Below are 26,757 nucleotides of genomic sequence, written 5' to 3' on the forward strand. Positions count from 1 at the left end.
GACAGTATGGTGCTTTTTCTTCAGGGCAATTTTCTTTTATCGCAACGCGGTGTGCTTCTTCCACTGGAAGAAGATGCTATTTTAGTGTTCTCAACATCAGTTCAAACACCTGTCAAAATAAAGCTTGTAAGAATAAAGTTTTACCCATTTCATTTTTACTAAAAGTACAACATGTACTTAAATTTGTCTGAAGTAACGACATAAACAATTCTTGCTTAAAGTGGACAACATGGAATAACAATTATGCATAACGCTGATAGGAGAATTGAGTTTTTTATCTTCTAATTGCATTTTTGGAAAAATTAGCTATTTTTCTAATGAGCCTGCAATATCTCAAGCAATATTGCATGTATGTTTTCCAAGCCAATGATAGCGCACTGAGACATATTTCCTTATGTTTTTAATTAATTGGAATTTTACATTTTGTAAATAGAGTTTTCTTTAATCAGCCTGGATGCTGTGGTCATGTAATTGTAAGGGAAGTTTGGTTTTCTTGATTTTCTGCATGTTATTTCTTTCTAAAATTTGACAATTTCCATGTCTATCAAGATTTACGGTCCTTGTCATTTTGATATCACTGGACAAGTAATAAATTGTACAGAACACGCATGTGAGTTATGACCGTGATTTATTAGAGATTCATAATACTGCCATTGTCATGTGCAAATCTGACTCATGATTGAAATCAAAGGATTTAAGCCTTTTGGTAAGAGTTCAGATCAAATAATTGAACAACATAAAAACACAAATTTGCCAGATTTTAAATAGATAAAACTCCCAGTCCACAACAGCGTGGTAGGTAGCTCAAGGCACTTTAAGTAGAAGTCTAGAAGTTCACAAAGATTAATTATTTATCAGTAAGTTGATAAAATTTGCAAATGAGTCATTCTGCAAAAGTTTGATGTCAACATGCCATAGCATTACTCTGAAAAAGTCCAAGAAATCTACACTGCAACTCGTACACATAGTGAATGCAAGAATGTAATTAAATATTGCCACTGGTGTCAGAAACTTTGTCTGTCTGAATGTGAAGCTGCTAGCTTAAAAAATTTAAAAGAAAATTAGAAATCGCATTGCAAGATGTTCAGATAATGTAGAATGACTTGAAAGAATTTGTTAGATTTGTTTTCCACTTGAAATAAGTCACATAATTAATATTGTGCAAGCTGGATTACTTAAATGTTTGGGGTTTTTTTAGCTCGTGTTAAAATTGCCAAAAAGGAGCCATTTCACTGGTCAATTAAGTCAATACCTTCAGATCCTTCAAAATCAAAAAGATTTTGCAGGATTTTGTGGGATTGAGGAAGAAGCCTGGCCAACATTACTTTCCATGTTTTAGACCAAAGAATGGTCAGCTGGGTTTCTGCACAGCACTGTATTTAGAAGGATACACACTGATGAACCCATCCATGTCAGAAAGGGGGGTGTCTGAAATGAAGGTGAAAGCCAAATAGATGAACAGGGCCTACTGTACATTTGCTCATAGGTGTAACAATTTGTCCAAACTGTTATCAAATACGGGGCTTTGAGTGGCCACTTTCAATTAAAGCTGAAAACTGCTAGCAAAAAGCTGAAATGTAAAAAGTTCCCATACTTTTGTACAGACCAGGTGCACCAAAAAGCTGAAATTCAGGGTCGACATCTGAACAAAAAATACTGGAATCAGCTAAAAAGCTTAATTCTCACACTCATGAAATAACAGCTGCAGCGGAGAAAAGAGGAAACTTGAATATTATAATATTCCCCCCCCCCAAAAAAAAAGCTATAAAAATAAGAATTTTTAACATTTTGAAAAAAAAGACAAGTTTTGCCCCTATATGAATCCACTAGTAATCAAGGATTATTCCACAAAACAGTTCTGAGCAAAATTCAATAAAGACTACAGAAATGTAGCACAGGTGGTTTGGAAACAGAAGGACAGACAGAGTGAGTGGGTGGGTAGAGGAAGCAAACCACTGTACCCACTTCTTTCCTTGTCCATCTGCTCACTGCAAAATGTTACATATTCCAGGAAACATGCCCAAAATCACTCTGCCTGAAATTTCTTTGGTTGTTATTTTTAGTGGATTTTTCAACATCACGGCCACTTCCCTGTGGAAAATCAGAGAAGCCCCATGCAGTCAACTCTCTTTTGTGTGACTCACTGTGACTCCATTTCTACCAGATTTACAATTTTCTAAAGGTGAGGGGGATTTATGTTAAACACTGCCTTGAGAGAGTCTCTGATTGAGAAACTTTGCATAGGTTCCACATTGTGAAAACGAGTCAGATAGTACAATAAACTGATACAGTTTTCTAAAACTGTTTCACTCAGAGCCAGCGCATCAGTATTCCAACACATCAAAAAATGCTGGCCTGGGGTGGTCTCGGTGAGTAGTTCTGGTGGATCTGTGGACCTCATGTGGATCTGTCCTGACCAGCAGCAGACCATTGGTCTGACACCATCCCTTTGACAAGGCTGACATAGGTGCATCTCTCGTCTTGAGGTGAATGGTGGGCGTCCACAAATTCCTTGGCCTGCCTAGTGATTGCAGCTCGCTGGTCCGGTGATGCCAGTAGATTCTCAGCCAATCTGATGAATTCCTGACAAATGGAGACAATTCAAGGGCAAGTTGGGTTGAGGGCCACAAGTGGCAGGGTTGTGGCTATTGTGTTGTTTCCATGCAAAGTCTCAATCTATTCTAAATAAGCTGTCTTAAGCATGGCGTCTGATATACCACTGGAATGCTACAGCACACAGCCAGACACAAGAATGCATGTGTTGGCATCGCCAATTTTTTTTTGGGGGGGGAGCAAAGCAATCATTAGCAAAGAAACAATAAATCATTGACAGTGGGAGGGGATCAATTTTGAGGCTTTTTCAAGCAATCTGGTGTATTTTTATCCCCTAAAATCACTCTTTTTTTCATTTCGTTTGCATTATTTTTCTTTCCTTTTTTATTTTTCAATTCCCCCCCCGAAAGCCCATGAATGCATGTTTCCAGCTCAGCGTCTTATAACAGAGTGGAGCCTCTAGTTAACCACAATGTCATCTGGGAGTCCCTAGCTTCCTGATAAACATCACAATGCAATCAGCTATTGGCAATGATCAATACAACCAACCGTGGTGAGCTTGCGCCAAAAAGTCTAGTACATTCACTTGACTTTCTGGGATTCTTTCACAGAAAAATCTCAACAGATAGCAGAATCATTTCTTTTCCCTCTGGACTCACAAATGTCTTTTTTAACCTGTGGGGTTTCGTAGAGCAGTCCAGTCTGTCCATGTGTGATGAGGGTCCGGTTACCAGGTATGTTACGTGCTACGACTGGCACACATAGATCCATGGCCTGCAAAAAACATCCTTGAGGAAAAGGTTATTGCGCATTATGCAATGGAGCGACAGAAATATGACTGGCCTGATTTGGGGAAATTGGGGTTAATTGCACTCAGCGAACAAGCAAGCAAACTCGATAATCGGATGAAAAGGTGATGTTGCTGAGCAAAGACTGCTTAAAAGAGACAAGATAAGCCACGACTTGCCAGAATCATAAATCTACCTCCGCTCTTCAATCTGTGACAATGTTGCTTCTGGCATTTGATGGAGGTTTTACAATTCAAGGTAAGTTATTGGCTAGCTGTAAGCCTCATCAAAGTCAATACCAACATTAAAGCTGCATCATGTTGTATCTTGAGCTGGGACCAGTTGCAAAATCTTAGGCACATGCTGAGAATAGACACTGGTGTAGCTCCCGAAACCCATATTGGGCTTGACTTCATAACAGGTGGATGTGTGGCAGTGTTGGAAGGATGCAGTGCACTGCACGGGGAGACTTTCTAAAATAGAATAGATGTGTTCACTACAGGCAACAAAACCTTTTTTAGCAGTGTGACCTGAAACTAAATAGTTACGAAAAATCATAACCAAAATAGCAAAGGTGAATCATCTGTAAGAGGGTCTCCCCTTGATTACCTCCAAGATAGCTGTCGACATGCCCTCACTCAGTGACGAGTTCACCAATGCTGTGCTGTCCTGCATAGCTTTGTGACAGTCCCCTTGTGATAGAGGGTCTAGGATCTCGACCCCTGGAAGCCTACAAGACATACAACAACCAAGGATGGCCCAGGTTTTCTCCTTTTTGTTGTCAGTCAATTTAATGATCATTCATCTGTCATAATCAGGACTTTGGAGCATTACTGTGGTTTGAGGAGTAGTCTGCCGTGGTCCAAAATCGGTCCCTCCAATGAGGCGGGGCAGGGCAAGTTGAGGGGAGGGGAAGTTGCCATAAAACATATCCCAGTACATGTACAATGCAATGACTGGTGGTTGCTCTAATTGACTCAATGCAGCCAGGGCTCTTGCCCTTTGGTGCAAACACACAATGTGACCATACTGGCTCACAGGCCCATGGCACAGAGTACCCGAGCATAAGTTCCATCTGAAAATGCATTACTACGTGGGGCTTTTATGCATGGGCAAATATGAAAACAACGGCAGGGTCGGTATAGTAACCATGCAAATCTTTTCCCAAAATGAAGAGAGCAGTGTTAACACACTTTAAAAATCCATGGGATAAGGGAAGGAGATATATGCCCCAAGCATCTACCGGTTACTAAGGAATCCCCAACACCTACCTTTTAACAGTTGTTTTGACCTTTTCTGTGAATTGTTGGTCCAGACTGGGGCCCACTATCACCAAGTATACATCTCCATGCTTCAAGTGCCATTCTGAATGGAATAGAGATAGATGAAGTTAGATTGAGGCCCCTTGCATAGCAAACATATCACTGTCAAATTTAAATGCAGACTGATCAGGTGAGAGGCAACCACAAGCAGTACACAACATATGAAATTTTGAGGGGGATAACCTATGATTGCTTGGAAAAAATCCGGTTTTCAAAGCAGACACATGAACAGGGTTACATATGAGAACCAGTCACCACAAGCAAAGCTGACACCAAATTCTGCCCAAGACCTCCTGCTAACTTTCACTGTATCACTAACCATACAAGCCCGTATGTATGACTACCATTCTAGCCAGACTAGCACACAACATTTGTACAAACACTGTAAGCACACAATCTTTAGTTACTGTGACGTGCGAATAAGCCAAAATTTTCTTGCAAACCCTCGAATTAGGCAAACTCTGTTAGCACCATACATTTCTGCTTAATAAGTAATAATTCTTTACTTGAGGTAATCAGAACAGTGAAACTAGGCACCGGTGAAACCAAGAAACAGCAAAATGTCTGGTGAAGTACCTGAAAATTTGTGGACTAGATACAACGGATCCTTGACCAGTCTCAAACCAGCCACCAGGAGGAACACACTGCTGTCTTTAGGAATACCACAAGTTGCTTGAAGGTGTTGGTGAAAATCAAAACGGCTGGAGGGAGAGGTTACAATTCCTGTGATTGCAAGATGAGGTGAGAAAAACTTGAAGAGAATGGAAAGAATGAAAAATTCATACGTTTTTTAGGCCCAGACATGTTTGTGCAAATAAAGTCTGCAAGCTCATCTGCGTAAGTCAGAGATCAAGCGGTAAGAAACCTGCACAAGGAAGCAGGGGGTAGTGGGTTCAAATCCACACCGAATCAGCTTTACCTCACAACGATGAGAGAGCACTGAGCACTGAGAATACAATCAAGGGCAGGTCCGGCTAGGTCCATTAATATATAGGAATACAATGGAACACGCAGAGACGTGACTCCCTCTGTTCCTGTATTTCAGTGAACCTGGATCCCAAAGTCATCCACATAAGCATTACTTTGATAAGGGCAAAATTAAACTCTACGACATTCCAACCAAAGGTTCATGCTTGACGGGAAAGCAAGCCTGAACGCAAAGTTGTGACATCAGATCAGATATTTGTGCTGCAAATTCACAAAAGTCAAGTCCAATTTAACCTTCACACTTCACTGTGAATGTTCCATGACAACAAAATGGCTCACTTTCTTTAACCTCTGTCTGACATAGGAACCAGCCTTTAGCAAGTGGTTTTTTGGCACAGTCTGCAGTGCTGATGTACAGATCTTACCTTGTGGCTGGATATGCAGTTTACTATCGACATCGGGCTGAAAACATAAAAAATTGAATGAAAGGTACAAGAATACTTCCATAGATATTTTTGACCACAATTTGTAATCAGGGACTATTGCAGCACATGATTTGGCCAAGAGTAAATGATCCATTACTGAACATACATGTAAGTCTGCTCAATAATAATTGCATGATAGAGCAACTTTGGTTGAGAAACCCCTATCCTCAAAAATAAGGAAAAACTAATATTTCTGTTTATTTCTGCATATGGCTACTCTTTCCTTCAAGATATTAACTCTTTCGACTTACCCATAATGCAAGGGCCTGATCACGCATGGGCTTATTGAAACTCACTAGAAATCTGCCAAGAAAACAAGCAAGTGAAGCAATGAAGAAGAAAATTGGAGATGAAGCTCAGACATGTGGCCTAGTGGTTAGGGTTTGTAACTTCCAATCTTATGGTTGGGGGGTTCGAACCCAGCTGGTGGCAGTATGTTGTGACCTTGGGCATTACCCCTATGTGCCCCTCTCCATCCAGGAGTAAATGGCTACCTGTGAGGACAGATATGGTTATGTTCAGGCGTTTGCACCTGATATGGCATAATCGGGCTAGAATACTCCGCAAGGAGTTGAGATGTTTAAATGTTGTGAGCCCAGTGTGCAGGGATAATAATATGTCAGTGTCTATGAAAGACAATAGTGCTGCATGCTATGCACCTAATAAATGCTTTCCTTTGATAGGACTTTTAGTCTCAAGCAATGTTATTTGCATGCCTGGCTTGTTTATTTCATTCCAACAGTGTAATGGCAGTGCTTTCCGTTAGTGCTCAGCAGCAGCCCACACAGTGCCGTCTACCATCACGTTAAACAGCCAATAAGATGATGCCTCTACTGACTGCTAAGCAGCAGCCCACACACTGCCGTCTACCATCCCGCCAAACTGCCAATAAGATGATGCTTCTACTGACTGCTCAGCAGCAGCCCACACACTGCCGTCTACCATCTCGTCAAACTGCCAATAAGATGATGCTTCTACTGACTGCTAAGCAGCAGCCCACACACTGCCGTCTACCATCCCGTTAAACAGCCAATAAGATGATGCTTCTACTGACTGCTCAGCAGCAGCCCACACACTGCCGTCTACCATCTCGTCAAACTGCCAATAAGATGATGCTCCTACTGACTGCTCAGCAGCAGCCCACACACTGCCGTCTACCATCCTGTCAAACAGCCAATAAGATGATGCTCCTACTGACTGCTCAGCAGCAGCCCACACACTGCCGTCTACCATCCCGTCAAACTGCCATTAAGATGATGCTTCTACTGACTGCTAAGCAGCAGCCCACACACTGCCGTCTACCATCCCATCAAACAACCAATAAGATGATGCTTCTACTGACTGCTAAGCAGCAGCCCACACACTGCTGTCTACCATCCCGTCAAACAGCCATTAAGATGACACTTCTACTGACTGCTCAGCAGCAGCCCACACACTGCTGTCTACCATCCCGTCAAACAGCCATTAAGATGACACTTCTACTGACTGCTAAGCAGCAGCCCACCCGCTGCCGTCTACCATCCCGTCAAACAGCCAATAAGATGATGCTTCTACTGACTGCTCAGCAGCAGCCCAAACAGTGCCATCTACCATCCCGTCAAACAGCCAATAAGATGATGCTTCTATTGACACAGCTCGGATAATGGGGTTCTTGAATCTAAACAATGTCTCTGTCTCTGGCTTTGCCAGATTCCCCCCCCACCATCAAGTTTTCACTTAATTATATAAAGAATAATTACAGGTACAACATTCATTGTATGCTGTAGACCAAAGATGAAGGTGTGCGCTTTTAGTTTGAATATTTTACAGGTCTGCACTTGGTTTTCATGTAACGAAGACGGAGTCAAAGAGGAAATTTTGGATACCTTAAAACTGTTCACATGACTTGAATGGCCAACTTCACGCTTGAGTTTTAGGTTACCTTGCTTTTGCGACAGCTGCTGTCATGGTGACCAATCTGTCATGGTTCCTGTGATGCTCATTGACATCGGTGCCACCAAACACGATGGAGTATGGCACAGGGCATTCTGGAAAAAAAAAACAAACACAACCTCAATGAATTGTGAGATAAGTGCCCTTCGGGATGTGGCTTACACCCAAAAAGGGACAGCAAAGTGAGAGGGTGTGGTTTCCAGCCCCCTCAACCATAAGGTAGACTTTGTGGGAAGAAGAACATTCAACGGTCACTGATTAAGAACTCGTTCAAGTATACTCTTATTAGATCAAGTGGCCATTTTTTTCTCATTCAATGCTCGTGGATAGGTCTATTAATGCAAGGACCCCTATTAACGAGATCTGATGCCTTACCTAGCAGTAGCCTGCCACTGCGGTAGGCATGAATGGCTAGCACACAGTCTGCTCCCATCTTGGCAATATGCTGATTGAATTCTGAGGAGCTGCTAAAGGCATCATTGTCTGCTAGCAGGCTGTCATGACCAGCTTCTTGAAGATAATCGCTGGAAATAGACAGCATCTATGTTATCATTATCGCCTACCTATGCTGTGCACAAACCTGCGCTAAAGTTTCCTCACCTGTGTTGCAGTCAAGTCCATTTACTGTTTTGTGTGTGTAATGTCCTGCGTGTTTGTAAGGAATTGAGATGGTCGCATAAATAATAATCATAATAAGTCCCTGCAAGTCTATGAAAAGCCATCTCGGTAAGCTCATTGGTCAAGTGGTTAAGACATCTCCACTAGTAAGCAGGAGGTCGTGGGTTCGAGTCCCACCTGAGTAAGCTTGTGAATTTTTTCACAAGCTTTCAGACAAGCACTGAGTATGCCGTGTTTATAAAATATATACATCGGGCAAGGGCAAAAACCCTGACATTTCCCAAACCCAAGAGTACATCTTGAAAAGCTACCTAGTAGCAAGCCATAACACAATTTTCCAATGAACGGTGACAAAAAGCATTCCTTTGTCATTGCTCTTCCTGTTACTTGTGAAGGTTCTTCGGAAAGGACTCATGACTAGACTGGAGGAGGGACTTGAGATCGACTCAACAACAACACTTGTATCTGCACATTTCTCATTGACAGAGCATTGCCTGGGCAATGTAAAATGTCTGCAAAGTTTCAGACTCACAACAGCTGTAACGTCTGAAGGTCTGACGTCAGAGCAAACGTTATATCGGACAGCTGGCTGATTTGATGCAGAAGATTTCTGTATACATTCCACAATCCTTTACACCGGTGCATGTTTCTGTCCTTTTTCCACGCAGGGTAGACTTTACCTTATTCGCTGAGCAGTGCAGCAGTTTCCTGTGCATGTCTTTAGGGCTGACAGCAACAATACTTTCATAGACAGGCTGGGAATTCACTCATGTCACTGACGCTCAATATGCCTTCATAGCTACCTTTTTGCAGGGTGAAAAATACACATTCCATCAAATTAAACTTTTAAACAATCTGACAATAAGCCTTTTACGAATTAAATTTGAATAAAATCTGGTACACTGAGCTCTTTAAGGTCATGTTAACACTGTTACTATACCTGGTGATTCGAGGCAAGCTTTTGCTTAGTTACATGAGAGATGCCTTGCACCAGTACATCTGTTTTCAGTGGATAAGAGGGCATAGAGCAACCAGTCCATTCCAGAGATGGTGATCGCTGTACAAAAGCTTGCCAGAATTACAAGGCAACAGTGTCTTTAGTCTGGGAATTCAAATTGTTATGCTTATGTGCAATCAGATAACTCAGTGTAACCTGATTCTATTCAAATCTAACTCGCAAAAAGCTGATTAAGTCCCAACTAGGCAAGAATTCCACATTAGACCATCGCAATTTTCAAGTGTCCTAAAACACCAATATAAGGGCAACCTTATAATTTTAGTGGAAAATAAGGAAAGGGACTCAGTAGTTAGTAATGGCAGGGGGGGGAGGGGACAAGCTGGGACAGCGGGAGGGGGGAGACAGGTTGGAAATAGCCATAATAGTAAAAAAACAGTGATCACTGATGATCTGAGAGGGAATTCCAAAAAAAAAACTCAAACTGAATTCAACCCTTCTAATGTCGGGAGCGATCAGTCGATCTGCAAGATCACTTGATCTATGCATGATCAGTCAATCTGAATGCTGCAATGCACGATTTGTCTATAAATCCACGATCAGCCAATCCCCTTTTGTTTCCAATCCATGGTTGTGAACATGATGAAATTGACCAAAAAGGGAAGTAAAGTCGAAGATTTCAAACAAAATCAACTGATAGCGCCATGCCCTCTTGTGATCGTAGTGACTGACTGATCGCTCCCCACACATACATGTACATTTTACATTGAACTGAAAAACAAAACATAACATTTTGTTTTGGGGTAAACTCAACCATGTCAACCATAACATGGCAAACACTTCACATCCGACCCCGCCTCTGAACTTCAAGTCAGCCGGCCGGCCGAACGCACCTGAGCAAATCATTCAAGCTGTAGTCGAATAATCCACGAGACTTGTCCCTTGTGAGCGCTTTATACGTGATGATGAGTACTTCATCCAACCACACTTAATTTCAGGGGGACTTCTGCCGTGCAACGATTCTGGCCGCCGGCTTAGCACGTCCGTGTTTACATTTCACTCACTGTGGTGAGAGCGCCCTCAAGGGGTTTCGAAATTATTTTGTTAAAGCACCAGAGGGCGCCATTTGCTGCTCATGCAGGCGATCTACATTATGGATTTGTTTTTCTCTAAATAAAAAACTGATAAACGTAACCTCTGCACTGAAAATCCAATAATTTGGTTTTCGTCATGTCCTACTCAGCAATTAGTGGTAGCTGTCAGTAAGAATACTTCACCCCTAATATCCCTGGGCCACCGCGAGTTTTGTCTGTGGTCTTCAATAACGATTAATAACATCAATTCGCTTTGCTTCGTCGTGGACCGAGACTGTCGGACTGAGTGCTGCAGTGCTAATCTAGTCGAGAATCAATTCCAGGGACGATCCTCGGTTAGAAGCGGTGTGTGTGAACCCGTTCGGGGCACGTGGCGTGACAAGACTACAGTTTCCATTGAAATTCTGCTGCTTTACAGTTAAAATTGCGCCTGGACCAGTTGGAAATTGCTGTTTAAATCTCAAACCCATTGAAACTCAAGCATGTCAAGGTAAGCAATATTTTTATAAGTAGGCCGTAGGCCTACTCATTGTGTAGGCCAAGGATCGTGTTGGGGCCCTAGGCCTGGGATGATTAGTGTATGTATGTCAAATGCATGATGTAGGCTACTGTACTATGTTATCATGGCTAGGCGTAACATTATCTGGTTAACTTATGTTTTTTTAACCGTCCTGTATATAAAATATAATCTGACATTTTTGGGGGTATGAAATTATATTGGTTTGCGTTGATTGCATTCAGGTTGAGCCCTCGAAGTGCACTGAGAAAAGCACACAAATTAAAACTGGGGTTGAACTGACTTCAAGCATGCCAAGAGAGTGCAAGAAAGTGTTGTTTAATTTTGTTAGGTGAAAATTTTGCTGCCATCCAGTCACACTGTATATTTGATTAACATGCCAGCATCCAATTGATAATGTTACGCCCCAACTATGGCCTTGGGCAGCCATTGGGACTGGCCCATTAATAGTTGGGGCCATGGCCATAGTTAGGATGTAACAATGCTGTACCTGTGCTGTCCTCAGCCAGGCCACTTGGACCTGTAGTTTATTTTTCTTTTGGTATCCCCCAAAAGTTGTAAAATTATCCTTTTACTGTTTTAAATTTAATCCTACCAGTAATATTAAGTTGCTGGATAAGTCATTTTTCTATTTGTGATTCTGGTGGATTTTTTAAAGGAAATAAAACCTGACTTTGCACTAAGAGGTCTGAATTTATGACTTGAATTCTCATGGTATTGAAGGAATAAATGAACTGAATTGAATTTTATCTTGTGCACGTCATGGATACAAAATTATTCACAATGACAAAGTAAGAATGGAGCCAGACTAAGATTTGTTGTGGTGACATTTCTAAGTCCCCCAGAGCACTCACTGTACTGTGCATGAGAATTCAGTTGCCATTCTGGTCCAACAGCAAAACCAACTCACAGTCTAGTAAACCACGTGCTTAATATTGCACATTACTAGTGTGTTACAATTTTAACCTTTGTTAAAAGTGCAGTAAAATACATATTGGAAGGCAGTGTTACACAGAATTACAAGTGATTGAATGAAGGGATCTATTGGCACACAGCATGTATACCTTCCCCACCTTCATCTCACCTACATGTACCAGTACTGTATGGTATCTCCCTCGTCTACCTGTAGGCTATCTTACCCTCCTGGCCTTTACTCTTTGTTCGCAGAATCGTCCAAAACATTGAATTAACTGTAGGCCCCCTGTAAAGTGCATTCAAAAGATGTTTCAAGCCTTGGTCTTGTTCAGATTTCAGATGGTTTTAAGTCCAAACTTGTGCAAGCGTGCCAGCACAGCACATGGCTGCTTCATTAAATCTTGTACCTGTTGGAAAGAATGCAACATCATCTTCCAGCGCCAGAGTTCTGGACTTAATGTACATGTACCATGTTGAACATTGCCAGTAGAACAAACTCATTTGGCTAATATTTTTGTCCAGTTTTCTTCTGTTTGAAAGAATCATGTTTGAAACACTAAGTCATTGTTTTGCTTAAAAGTTGCATTACTGTTGCATGCCTTGACGGATAAAAATCTATATTTTTCATCTTTTAGCTTGCATATTTACAGTTTAGGTTTGCTGTTTGTACAGAACAAAACAAAATCAGAAGCAGGCTATCAGCCAGCACAGTGACCCCACGGACACATTGTGTACCAGTATCTTTGTTTTTTATTGCCCAATCCAGTTCTGTCATAATATCGACTTACTTTCCTATCACCTTTTACCAGGAAGAGCCAGTTCACTGACTGGTTTCCCGCCAAAAACCGCAGCCGCAGGGAGACACAATGGATGACTCTGACCTTACCCCGGGGTCAGGGACACCCTGTACAGTGACTGACTTGCTCCTCCCCCCCTGCAGTCTGGGTCCTTTGTTACTTCTGCTTGACCCAGATAGGAAAATACTGGTAATGTCTCCCACAGGTCACTGGCTTTCCAGGGTTGGCCACAACATGAGTGCTCTTTTTCTGGTCCAGTACTTAAACGTGCCTTGAGGATTTGGCCTATGCAATGCAGTAGATATACACCAGTATGAACATTGCACAGGGTACTGTGCATCATTACCTACATATGAAAAGCAGTAGAAAAGGTGTTCAAGAAAAGGCATGTCAGGGAATCTGTATGCACACAATGTACATTGTAAACACGTTATAATGTTAACATTTCCATTTTATGAAATAGTTCAAAATGGATCAGACTGGAGTTTCATGAACACCTGCATGTGCAAAGTACATTTATGCTGTTGCCCCAATTGTAGGTCTGTGCGGAATATCCGAATATGCGATCAATAATCGAATATTCGAATATTATTTTCCAATATTTGAAAATTGGAATGCAAATAGGAAGGAAGAATTTTCTTCTGTTTTAAATGAGAAAACTTGCACAATGGAGGCATACATGTATTTCAAACAGATTCAAATGACGAGTGACAGAAATCTTAGAGCGAATCAAAAAGTAAATTATTCATTAAAAAATTTAAAAGAAATAGAAATTGTCAGCAGGACAAGAAGTATTGTTTGTCTCTTAAATCATTCTACATGTACATGTAAATTGTGGCTGGAGATACATGTACTCCTAGACATGAGAAGATGTTAGTGGTGATAATATATTATTTTGTGCGTTATTGCAACTGATACGGTTTGTTCATCAACAGTCTGCCGGTCAGTACGACCGAATATTCAGATATTCGATCGAATTGAAGGTCGAATATTCTAATACACGTAGTGAATTATTCAAATTGACTCAGCACTACCCAATTGCTCATGTGGTCCATCATTTGAGGTGTGCATGTACACTGTACATGTTCATGTACCCCATTGAAAGGCCCCTTTGTGCCTTTTGACATGTTTGAAGCCAGCAAACTATACACATGTATTGTGCAAAGTGGAAGGTGTGTCCGATGAAGACTCATGCTGTTTGTTTATCACATTGTTCAGTTATTTGAAAGAAAAAAAAAGTTAGAAAGATTTCTTTGACTAAATGTTGTCCACCCCCCCCCCACGCCAGGCACATCGATATTGTTGCATTGCTGATTTGGTTTTTCTTTTGTTTTAATTGGAATGAAGCCAACTAATAATCATACAATGCATACTGATCCATGAACACTTTACTTGCAGATCTACAGTCTACAGTGTATATATGTACAGTACGTATTGCCTGGCTTTGCTCAGACAGTTAGAGGCATCTCAGAGCCTTCCATTGTCCAAGAATCAAAAAAATAAAGTAAAGCCCAGTTTAATGATAATTTCCAAGGTGATGAATCTAACAACCCCGTCCTTTCAAGTACATGTGCATGTGGCAAGAGTTGTTTGGTCCCATGCATTAAACCCATCGTCATCAACCTGACTGTTTCTATTGTCCTGGTTTTGCCTTTGAAATTTCCATCTCATGGTATTCTACCAATCTACACCCCTCCCCTTTAATAATAATGTACTGCCTCCTAGAAACCCTCGGCCCCCTTCAAGTCAGACTGCCCTGCTCCGAACAAATTTCACGCCTGCCCTCTACACCACTGGGTCTCTGGGCAACTGCTCTTCAAAACACTCCAGTAAGGTGCTCCCGACTGCACTCCGAGTGCACGGAATTGGTACAGTTTAATACTGTAAACTTGTAAACAGCATTTTCCATAAAATGCTACTGGCACGGTACAGTGTGCACAGGTACGGCCTTCATGTGTAAATGTGCATATCGCACACTGTCATGATTAATTTGATGGTAAACTAAACATTATTGGATTTCTGTGGATTGTTGTTGCTTTGTGATCGACACTTGAAAGCAATCAGCGTCTGAGGAGAAATTGAGAAAATCTTCCGGGTATTGTGCGAGCAGTTCACACATACTATTGTTATACACGTACGATACGCATAAAACGGGTACAGATACTGTACAGATACGGTGCGTTAGTCATGTTTCTATTTGTCAATGTAATCTGCCAAAACCCTTCACATTGTTGGCTTTGTCAAATTGGTGCATACTGTATCAACTTCAAATGGATCTGGACACTGTTTTGTTTTCGAAACTGTTTAATTTGTGATTCGAGACACCTAGATTCATGTTGTTGACATCCAAGAATCAATATCTGAAAACGCATGTGTTAAGCTGAAGTTTATATGCACCCAAATGACAAAGTTCGCCATGTGAAGGGTTTTTGCAGATCACATCACATTCTTACACATTTATTGGATTTCCTGAGATCATTTTACATTCTTTGTGAATTATCAACACTCATGAACTGAAACAAAAAAGTCGGTAATTGACAAAATTTAGTAAAAAAAACTATTTAGAACTGCCGTTTTTATGTACATGTACACAGTATTTAAAAACCTATTTTTGTACTGGTCGGTATCTATTGTCAAGAATTGACCCCCAGATACACACGTGTACAGGTGTACGTACATGTACTGCAAGGCCTTGTATTGTAGAGAGGTACATGTACATGTACCAGTACAAAGAAAAATGGTTTTCCTCCCAAAGATCAAAGATTAATCATTAATCAGGAACAAAGCTGCGCAGAACTTGGATGCAATCAGCATGTTTTGCTCGACAGAAAAACCAGTCACAGTGGTGTACTGATTGCATTTTCTTCAGTAGAACGACATTCGCTCCACATGCTTACAGTGTGCACATGCAGTGTCCAAACAGGAGCATTGATGCATTGAAAATTTGTACATGTACATAAGTGAGAATAGAGAGTGGTGGAGAAAAAAACAAGGCAGTTTGTAATCTATTGGTGTTTATATTCATTAAATATATTTACAGAAACAGGTCTTCATGAAGTTACTTGAAAGCTCGGAAGTGAATTGTACATTTACTTATTTGTTGAGGCTGAGTTGTGCTTCGATCAGTCATGTTCTATATTGTACAGGGGTACACAGGGGCGCATCTGGGAGAGGGGAAGACGGGGAACATGGGCCAAAAAATTGTTTTGTCAAAAATGAGAGAGAAGAGATTTTTAGGGGTCTGTTTTCTTCTACTTCTACCTTCTAGAGCATTAAGTACCCCATCGTCATCCCAACCTTCAGAGAGGTCATTCAAAGTTACATTAAAAAGTTCTTACATTTTCCTCCCTCCCCCCCAAAAAAGAAACAAGTTTGTCCCTCTTTCCAAACTTGGTTCAGGATCCACCCTTGGGGTACGTGTGCATCCATATTCCTTCAGAAGTGATGCAGTTTTCAGGATAAGGAAAGAGATTTAATTAAGAGCCTGCAAACACCCACAAAAAAACTTGCTCCAGTCAGATTTGAACTCCCAGCCTCACTCCTAGTGGTAACGTCACAACTGCTTGGCCTGTGTGTGTGCACAGGAACCAGTACGGTAAGTTTAACTTGAAGGTGGGAGATTTAAGATTTGATTATTCTGACAAACATGTACTGGTACATTGTATGTGGTACCATGTAGGATGTGCACAGACTGTACATGTACCAGTTAGTATGTGCAGAGATTGAGGAGATCCTGTAAATAAAAACTTCACAGGCTTGATTGAGTGGGATTCGAACCCCTACCGTGTTGCCCCATTCATTAACATGCATACAGTAATGTAATGCACACTGTACATGTACCAACTGGTATGTTTTTTGCCCTGCAGAGCTTGGTGACTTACAAGTACATGTACGGGTCTTTATCCTCGTCAGAGGCGTGTCCCCTGAGCACACTGGTTGGCATGCCTAGTATGGTATGAAGTTTGCAAAGTTCTGCTATCACTTCCATGAACAACTGTGTCTCCATAATGGTGGCAGCGGCATTGTAGTATCAACCTGTGCCTCTCTGTTCAAGGGTGGAGCTACAAGTGTACATGTATACATGTGTCAACTAGTCAATTGTTGTGTACAGGTTGAGCTATCAAATTTGCATCCTTCAATTTGTGTATGTGCAAGCAACCATTCACTCGTGCTCCACAGATCAACACCACGACGGGAACAACAATGATTAACTCGCAGACCTTCCATGGCAAAGCGAAATCTCTAATCACCCATTAACCTCATTTTTTTTGTATTGGAGAAAAAACATGAACAAAGACCGGGCAACCGACACATAGCCAGTCTCTTTCCCCTTGACTGGCAGAGCGTTGTGTATCAGCGCATTCTCCGGAGTCGGCGAATAAAATTTTATTGACCGTGCACGTTTCACATATGGAGGGATTCACAGATCTTCCAATTGAATGCAATGGAGAACAGAATCGGTGCGCCTGGCCTGTTTGTCCATTACCAGGCAGCAGATGTGACTTCTTCCTTGCACGTACATGTACATGTACCTCACACGTGCAAAGCTCTTCAAATATTGAACTGATGCATAATGTGCCTCTGCCAGCTGGGCACGAGTGTTTGTCCAGCAAACCACATTCATATGTACGGCACATGTGCATTTACATTTACAAAATGTATGTAATTAAATCCTACAGGGAATATGGACACTAACTGACTTTTTTCTCTTTGATAAGCCGAGAAAATTAAAGGAGGATTGATCTTTCATGCTTTCTGATCTGTTGAGCTACTACATGTATACCCAGCAGTTACAAAACAATCGGAAACGGAATTTACTGTTAACTTTCATTACAGTAGGGGAGCATGTGGCCAAGTGGTTAAGGGTGTGTGGCTTCCAGTCATAGGGTTGGAGGTTCGAATCCAGCTGCTGGCAGTATGTTGTGGCCCTTGGCAAGCTATAAATGGGTACCAGCGTTACCTGGGGAAGCAACGTGTGATGGACTGGCATCCCATCCGGGGGGAATAGAAATATTCTCAGTTGTTTCATGGCAAGGAAACTGGAGATAAACACCGGCCTGATGAGCCAAATTGGCTCGGACCAGACTTGCTTTTTTCATTACGGTGATAAAACATTTACTTGTGTTTATCAAGGGTTCCCTTCTTCATCCACCGACCCCCACCCCCACCCCAAGGTTTTTTGATTGGTGATTGAGATGGGGAAAGTGGACAAAATTTGAATTAATTTCAGAATGTATGTGAACCTCATTTAAGGCACTTACCGGTAATCCCTGCAGCTGCATGGAAATATTCCTTCCCTTACCCACACTCTTCAATTTTGATACAGTCAAAACTGAAATCTTGATGTTGCAGAATTCCGCCAAAGTTCAAAGCCCTGAGGGATGAACTCACCTCAGTTTTTCCATGGTCCCTCCCCAAACATGTATAAACACACTCAAAGCTGTTTAACCATTTTGCCCAGGATTGTAGTTTCCTGCATAAACAAAACCTGATGTACATTATACATAAATGAGCACTGTATGAGAGTGATGCTTCCAAACCCGCTATTCATAATATTTAGGAGAAGGGACAAAATATCAAAAAACAAACACCAGGCCCCTGGCTGGTGGAGTGGTGTTTATAAGTTTAACCAGATTTACAAGTTGACAAGTTGGCCATGCACTGACCTGGATACTGAGAGGGGAGGAAGTGGGGTACGTGATACAGCTCATGTACACATGTAGGCCAGAGGGCCAGAGGTCTTTAAGTGGTGCGTGTGGAGCACCGACCTGCGTTACTCATCATGATACAATCAGCCCAGCAATCTGGTGCAGTTGATCACGTCCTCGGTAACAAACAGTTCCTGGGTTTTTGTTTTGATTTGCTGTTTTCTTTCCAAGAATAAGTCACTAACGGGCTGCCATTGACCCTTCAGCTGGACCATTTCATGACAGAGTTTGGGATTGGTCACTGATGGGACTGACATATAGTAGGGCTGTGTCGAATATCCGAATATTCGATCGGTTATGGAATATTTGAATAGTATTTTTCGAATTTGAATATTTGCATGCGAAATTCGTGAAAAGGAAGGGAGAATTTTCTTTTGTTTTAAATTGAGAAAAGTTTCATCATGGAGGCATGTTCCAAGCAGATTCAAATTCAAAAAGTACTGTTTATTAATAAATTTAAAAGGAATAGAAATTTTCAATAGGGCAAGAAGTAGTGTTCATCTGTTAGATCTTACTAAATTGTGGCTGGAGATGGTCCTAGAGGTGAGAAGCTATTATAGTGATTATAATGTATAATTGTGTGCATTATTGCAACTGATTTTGTAAATATGGTTTGTTCATCAACAATCTGCCGGTCGGTACGACCAAATATTCAGATATTCAATCGAATTGAAGGTCGAATATTCTAAGAGTGAATTATTCGAATTGACTTGTCCCTAGCATGTAGGCCATTTTCAGAGACGCACAAATGCATGACCCTGTTAACAATTTCAGAGAGGCACGAAGTTCAACCTGCAGCTTTCGTCATTTATCAGTTTCCTAGATAAAGCGAAACAATTTTACATCATCGGGGCTTGATATTTAATCCTGAACTATGGAACCATGTATTATTTTAACCAAGGGTTCAAAGTACATTTGATTAAAAAATTTTCATTAAACTGTTGAGATAGTTTGAGAATATTGTTTGAATCAGAGATGATGTCACCGGAAAAAAGCCACCCATTTGGAATTGGAGCACCGTCTCAATCACTGGGCCATACGGCCAGACTTTTTTTCTCCTCTGCCACTGTCACGGTTGTGTACTAACATGTACATGTACATATATACATATACCTGCAAGTTTCAGTTACATTTTGGGAAACAGTGAACAAATGGATTATCTGCATACTGGTAGCTTTCAGAGCTAATGTCCCTCCAGATTTTTACAGCCTGCAACGGCTTGCAGTAGGCTCATGGTCATACCAACATCCTTGCCATATTTGTAAAGTGTGTACACAGAATATGCCAGCTGTGATACACGTACATGTATAAATGTATGCAGTATGTGCACATTGGATTGCACAGGTACATGTAGCATGAGCAATTGAAGGGTACCAGCTCTTCTATATGGTCAGTCTTTGTACAAACCGGTATTTTGTGTCGTGGACACGAGTACTGGTAGGATACAGTGCAGGCTATTCCCATATTGTGTTGCATTTGGTTTGGCCATACCATGCAGGATTAAAAACTACACTTTTCTATTCCTTCACCATGCTTTCACACAGGTTTCAGTTCATCTTCAATATACCGGTACGTACATTCACATTGTGTTTGATGTTATTGTATTGTACACATACCGGAACAAGGTGAATCAATTATTACAGGTGTCTGTTATTGTTACTCGTCCACTCCTGCAGGATGAATTATTTTCAGTACATGTATGACTCAAACAATGGGTTGGGATTCAGGTTGGGCTAGGGGTGTAGTATTTCAGCAGCAGCCAACTGTAAGGACAACAAAAGTATGTTTAATGATAAGTCAAAACACAAACTTGAAATAGGTACAATACGGGCGTTTCACAATAGTGCACCTCCAAGAGTTTGCAACGCGTTAGCCAATCACAATGCGCGAAATTTGTCGATCCAATGCGCGTTTGGAAAGGGTCGACAGATTTCGCGCACTGTGTATTGCAAACTCTTGGAGGTGCACTAAATCGCCCGTATTCCTCAAGGAAACTAAAGTAATGTTTCAGCTGGGGAAAAACGAATGCACGAATTTGCAAAGCAGCACCAACTATTGCCGACTCTGTTTTCTTCGAGGAACACATGTATACCCTTGCCCGGGGCAAATTATTTCATTTGACCGTGAGTCATGTGGAAGCTTACAATAACCTGTTTTGCATCAGTCGGAGGTCGGCTCCTTATCTCACTGTTCCTTAAATATTAATTAACCCTAACCCCCCCTCCCTGGGAAATATTCCCAGGGACCTAGCTGGGTTGTGTCCAAATCACTCGGCTATGGCTACCCGGTAAATACAATGGTAATACATGTCATAGTATGTGGGCCTATGGAAACCGTTAGCTAACGTCTTTATGCGTCACCCATCTATGCATGCGTTATCTCCGGCCTTATTCAAATGTGGCTTTCCTTCCAAATTTGCTAAAATCCAAGTGCTAGGAGGATGTGAACCCCATCGCATTTTCTATTCAAATTTGGCATTGGAACCCCATGTCAAATAAGTACCAGTCAAGCTGCACTGTACATTTAAATGACTAATTCCATAAAACTTGTGCCGACAGGCCAGGTGTCAGATCTGGCGTCAGAACTGAGTTGCTTACTAAGCAGCACAGCAAACAGATGTGTTACTTGTTTATTCATGTATACGCGGTACGTGCTCCGGTTCACATACATGTACATGTACATGTATCGTCTACAAGTACATGCAGTGTACTAGTATTGTTCAGTGTAGTTTCCTGCATTCACCGCATTCAAGATTTCTGACAATATGCAATGAGATCGTATATTTCACAGTACTTTGTATGATTACTTTTGAAATAAAAATAATCTTTTCTTCCGTCTACCTTTGTTTAGGATGGAGGTGCATTCTATTAAGAAAAGTAGCCTGTATTTGAAGCGGACACGCAGTGTTTGCTCTGACATTAAACTTGATCTGCTACTGGAACCAATTACCGGCAAACCCCCACCAAGATCAAAGAATCCTTCAAAACCCACGCTGCGTCATGGGCCTATTCACAACTTTCTCTTTTTTTTCTTCCCTGATCGTCTATTTTTAGCTGGAAATCATGTTGTTGTGTAGTGTTGGCTTCTCTTCTCCTCAGCCCCTGCGGCGTGCATGATCCAGACTTCTAAAGGGACACTGCTGCAGTGACATAGGGGGCATGCTTGCTGACTGTGAAGTTTTATTAGACATCAAGAAATCAAATTTGCAATTTGGGAATGTTGCAGTTTAAAGCTGGATTCAGTGCACATTTGTTAAAGTTCAAGTATAATGTGGGAGTATTCATTTCATTTTATACCAGTATTTTTATGACAAATTACAGCTTTTATAAATGCTAAAATGAAACCTATCCTCTAATCATAATGAGACTGAATAGTTCCTTGGCTTTAAATCTAAACAAAGCTTTTAACAAAGAAATTTTTTTACTATGAATCCTGATATGATTTCCAATTTGAACTGCTGTTTGTATTGTTCATTCATACCTTCCTGTTTGTGTGAATTCTTGCCTCTTTTTGGCCAGAGTTCTCCTGTCCTTCATTGTTCTAACAACATAACAATGCGCTTCCATGGGGACCATGTCCCCCCCCAAAAAAAGAGCGGTATTTTAGTTTTGAAAAAAATAAACAGAAAGGTTAGTTTGGGAGACTTTTTCATAATTTCCTTTCATTCCAAAAGCATGTAAATACAGTAGCCCCAAAATTAACTTTCACTCCTCAGAATGGCCAGAAAAGGTCTCATAAAGAAACTCCCACATATTGCCCCTCCCCTCCAATTTTTTTACCCTTCCCCCACTTTGAAAAAGTGGTTCTGGATCCACCGTTTTGTTTTTAAATGAGTTTTTTCACCAGTGTTATAAAACACTGTAATGCATATTTACCGTGTACAGGCAGTGCTCAACACCTGTCATAGATTGATGTGTTACATGCTCATTGATCAGGTTGGATTAACTGTAAGCTCTGTGGGTTCTTGCTGTTCGTCTCTTGCATATGTAGCATTTTGTACACCGTACTTGTACGTACTGTACATGTACCGGTAACTGTGAGTAAACTGTTCATTACATGTACTCTTACCCTGCAGTAGGCATATTATCCAGCCATGCTTAATGGTTGTCTGGGCTAGGATCAAGTAATTTACATGTATACATGTAACAGTACCTGTCATGTTATCATGTTTATTATTGGTCCGTGAATGGTAGGTTTTATTTTGTTAAGAACATGTACATGTTCACGTACATCAATGATCATTTCCTAAAAAGCTTCCCTCTCCTCAAAAGAGGTGGCAATATATGTACAAGTGGTGCTTCAACACTGTTTATGGCTTTTTCCAGAAACATGACGTAAGTCTGTTAAAATATTGCACACAGATGGCTAAAACCACAGAGCTGCCGGTACAGAATGACACCACAAATTCATAACCAGTCTGAATGTCAGTGGTTTTTATTCACACTTGTGACCTCATTCGGATGAGTAACCTACCGGGTACCACCTTACATGTACAAGTCACATTGGATCATATGCAGATTGACTCTCATAAGACTGCCTATCCGGTTGTACCGGTATTTAAACCCCCGACTGCACCTTTGAGGACGTGATCTGCCACCTGTTCCCCTACACATGCTCGTAGCATCTCACCGTACTGGTACCATGTCAAGCATTCCATAATAGTCGTCCACACAAAGAAGGAGCGACATTATAAAACATTATGAGTAAATTTCTAATGGAGAACAACGAACGATGAGCTAAACAGAGAAAGTGGGGGAAGCAAATTGTTTCAAGTCCACTTCGGGCCTATTTGAGTCTGTTTCCCTCCATTTACAATGTACGGTATAGTGTACCTAAAGCTTTCTAGTACCTCGGGGAGTACAGTATTTTGGCAAACAGTGGACATGTAGATCCCCCCTCCGCATGTCACCATTCAAAAGGGATGCAAAATTTCAGTGTAATAAGTATCAGTGCGTGTAGTGAATTTATCAAACGGCATAAAGTACGTGTATGTGAAAAAAAAAGGACTGCCCTGTGCACTGCTCGGTGGATTATCCCCGGTCGTGCCAGTGCCCATGGGTAGGACACAAAATGGCTTAAGTGGATTTGTGGCGAGCGGGGCAAACGGGGACTCTCTCGCTGTCAACACGTTGGTAGTGCCTGCTCAGAATTCAGTCGGTGTTTGCATTAAGTTGTGAGATTTGGAATCATGCCTAAAATCAGAGTGAGATGTCACAAACAGAAATGTGGCCAGTTTTGGGCGCATTTCACATGCAAGAGTCCAAGTTCCAAATTTGAAAAAAAATGCACAGCGGCATCAGTGCTGATTAAAGAGAGGATTTGACGGTTGAAATCCGTTCATTTGTGTAGAATGCTAGAGAAAGTGGCTTCAGTCTGTTGTGTTATTTGCAATAGGTTTTGTTTGGAAAATTTGATGTTAGGAACATTAGCGTTGTACTTCACTGGAGCTGAAATGTTTTTTCAACTTTGCCTTTTTGCAGCTCAAATCTTGTTCTTGCCTCAACCTCAAAAAGGTTTGTTTGCATACGCCTCCAAACGTGCTGATGATGCACTTTTGTGTTTTGAACAAGTGGGTATGTGGGGATGGGAGGAGTTTTGCAAGTTTCACACTCACAGATATACATGTACATACATTGTACATTATGTGAAAGTGGCTGTATCCTGAACAAGTCCCTGAGTTGGGAGCCTTTGAAAACGAAATTGGTTGTCTGAGCAATGCTGTGTGGGATTAGGCAATAGTGCTGTTGTGTTGGCTGTGGTTGCCTGAGTGGTGGCTTGCATGCAGGTCACACGAGACCGAGGACTCCGGGTGGGGACCCGAGCAGTTTAAAGTAAGAATGCCGTCCCCTTTCCAGCATTGCCCGGCCAAGAGCCATAGGAGGATCTTATGAAAACAGTAGTCTGGTGCTACTTGAAGGATTTGGCGAAAGAGGAACCTTCTTTTTTTTGGTGGGGACAGACTAATAAGGAAAGGCATGCACATATGTAAAGAGGACCATGACCTCAGGATGTCAAGTGCATTCCAGGTTTTCATGGGCATTACTTCTTATGCTGTGTGAAACATGGACATTTAACAAAATCTGACAAATGTTATTAAAAGTAATATTTCAGATTGAAAATCAACCACGTGTGGGAGCGTATACCGGCAAATTACTGGTACAAGTCTGAGCCCCCTCTATTTTCTTTGGCAAAAGCAATGTTTCCAGTCTTTGAAATTTTCAAAATTTTTCTCCAAATTCACAATAATGTAGATTAGTTCACTCTTAAAGACTGAAATTTCCTTTTTGGCTTAAAAGCATCAGAATACCAGGTGTTTCTGAGAATTATTCTAAATTTGGTTTGTTCCAGCTGACCACACCTGTCCGCTTTACCATATTGCATTTAATCAACTTAAAATCTACTGTACCCCAGAATCTCTATATTTGTCAAAAGGGAAAATGCATTCTGGGGGGGTTAATACATGTACATGTACGTTTCAAATATTTGGCCACAGTGCAGTAAAGATGAAGCAACGACCGGAAAAGGATTTCCGATCAATAGTATCTTGGAAACCGTGTACACACATTAATGCAGTTTGAGATGTGGACTGATGTAAACAAGACAAGGTATTGCAACATACAGAGGTACCGTATACTACAGTACTGCCTTTAATTTTGGATGATTCATCCTGTGAGCATATTGCCTAATACAGCTACGTGTATGATGTATTACATGTACATGTACATGCATATTAATAAGGTCACTGGCTCTTGCAGAGGTGCCTGCAGTTACAGCAAATCTATCATTTTACCATTACTGTTGACATGTAATCATCCATGTTGTACAATATCTGTAAATGTTTATTCAGGGTATTTTACATGTAGTCACATTAGTTTGATAAATGTGCAGTTTTCGAACATCTGATCAGTTGAAATTGTGAATAAAAGCATGAATCATCCTCCAACATGTCAGTTGAAGGTCCATTATTCACTACTCTATCGGTTTTTCTTCACCTTTGCTTCATCTTGCTTCTATGCATCGAGCAATATCACGTGCCTGTTTTCACCAGCGCAGTAGCAAAATGGGAAGGGAACTTGTGGAAAAAATGGAACTTTCTTTCCAAATGTTGCGAATGTAAGCAGGCAAACAAAAAATACAAGCTTATAGGTGTGAAAAATTGTTGAGGTGTTTTGTTTTTGTTTTTTTCCTTTTTTTTAAAATTTTTATATGTGTTTTTCTAACTTACCGATATCAATTTTACGGTCGTAAAGAAAAATTAGGATTGCTCACGTATCAGAAGCAGACTTAGTTTTTGGGGGCCTCAAAAGTGCATTTACAAATGTAAATCCAGCCGGGCTGGCCAATCAGCTGTTTTGGTAGAGAAGTTCAACTGATGCAAATGGGCATGTGTGGTGGGCTTGATCGTTTCTTTAACCCCAACACTCCTCAATCCTCCAACAGGTGAAGGATTGAGGAGTGTTAGGGTTAATGTTACATGAACTCAATCTGGGCCATCCAATTTTCATGAGTGCCAGCTGCAGTGCAGTTTCCACTGGCCCTGCTGGTTACCAAGAGATGGGAGTTAATTTTGACCCCTGAATTCGTATCAGCCAGGTTTGTTATTTTTGTCTGTTTACATGTAAGTGCAGTGAGTATTTTTACTGTCAAACGTGAAAAGGAATCCTTAAAAATCAGCACAGAGAATGCAGCATCGCGCTACCAAACCATTGAACTACGTGTAAATGCAGTAAAAAAAAATGCAAATGAGATTCTGATGTTTTCATAATGAACGTGGCAAGTTACGGTAAATAGGTTTGCAGTCGTACCATACCAGTATCTCTTCTATGAGTACGGTATGTGTGGTTCTGAAAATAAACAATAGAGTACAGACGTTTGCCTTAAAAAGAAAAAGTTAGGTCTGTATAGGACAAATGCAGGCCAGATACATGTGATAAACTAAAATGTGGCTTTAGGGCAATGGTCTCACTGCTTGAGGCATAAGATTAATGTGTACTGTAGAAGTATATGTACATAGTAATGTCTCATATGTACATGTCATCCAGGCTTGAATCATTCAGAAGCATGAACTTCTGTGTGCCTGTGTGAAAAAAAATCATTTGTCATTCTCACCTGTCATTGCGCAATACACTCTTCCCAATCAATTGAA

At 41.1% G+C, this 26,757-nt stretch overlaps 2 protein-coding genes across 9 annotated transcripts in view; one reads left to right on the top strand and one right to left on the bottom strand.

The window, feature by feature from the left end:
• Nucleotides 1-611: 611 nt before the first annotated feature.
• LOC110986349 (glycosyltransferase 1 domain-containing protein 1-like) lies at nt 612-26,737 on the bottom strand. Of its 7 annotated transcripts, none has more exons than XR_015426537.1 (12): nt 10,474-10,651; nt 9,306-9,428; nt 8,383-8,531; nt 7,997-8,102; nt 6,327-6,378; nt 6,016-6,052; nt 5,240-5,386; nt 4,613-4,706; nt 3,951-4,071; nt 3,645-3,814; nt 3,213-3,327; nt 2,446-2,583 (listed from the first exon to the last, which is right to left on the bottom strand). XR_015426537.1 is itself a non-coding variant. In XM_022248148.2 (11 exons), the coding sequence occupies exons 2-11, from the start codon at nt 9,371-9,373 to the stop codon at nt 2,398-2,400; spliced, it is 1,059 nt and encodes a 352-aa protein (XP_022103840.2). In that variant the 5' UTR covers nt 9,374-9,428; nt 26,721-26,737; the 3' UTR covers nt 612-2,397. The 7 variants fall into 7 exon arrangements, 5 of the variants coding, with proteins under 5 accessions (XP_022103840.2, XP_022103839.2, XP_022103838.2 ...); XR_015426536.1 differs by having other exon boundaries at nt 3,229-3,327; nt 10,474-10,650; XM_022248148.2 differs by lacking the exons at nt 3,645-3,814; nt 10,474-10,651 and adding an exon at nt 26,721-26,737 and having other exon boundaries at nt 612-2,583; nt 3,229-3,327.
• Nucleotides 10,726-26,757, top strand: part of LOC110986346 (calcium/calmodulin-dependent protein kinase kinase 1-like) — a 57,832-nt gene continuing 41,800 nt past the window's right edge. For both annotated transcript variants that reach the window (XM_022248135.2, XM_087141596.1), the window contains exon 1: nt 10,726-11,164. The gene's annotated coding sequence lies outside the window, so the exon portion shown is untranslated. The remainder of the gene's footprint in view (nt 11,165-26,757) is intronic.

Source organism: Acanthaster planci, linkage group LG09 (assembly GCF_054643075.1).
Source record: "Acanthaster planci isolate LZ-2023a linkage group LG09, COTS_SCS, whole genome shotgun sequence".
NCBI lineage: Eukaryota > Metazoa > Echinodermata > Asteroidea > Valvatida > Acanthasteridae > Acanthaster > Acanthaster planci.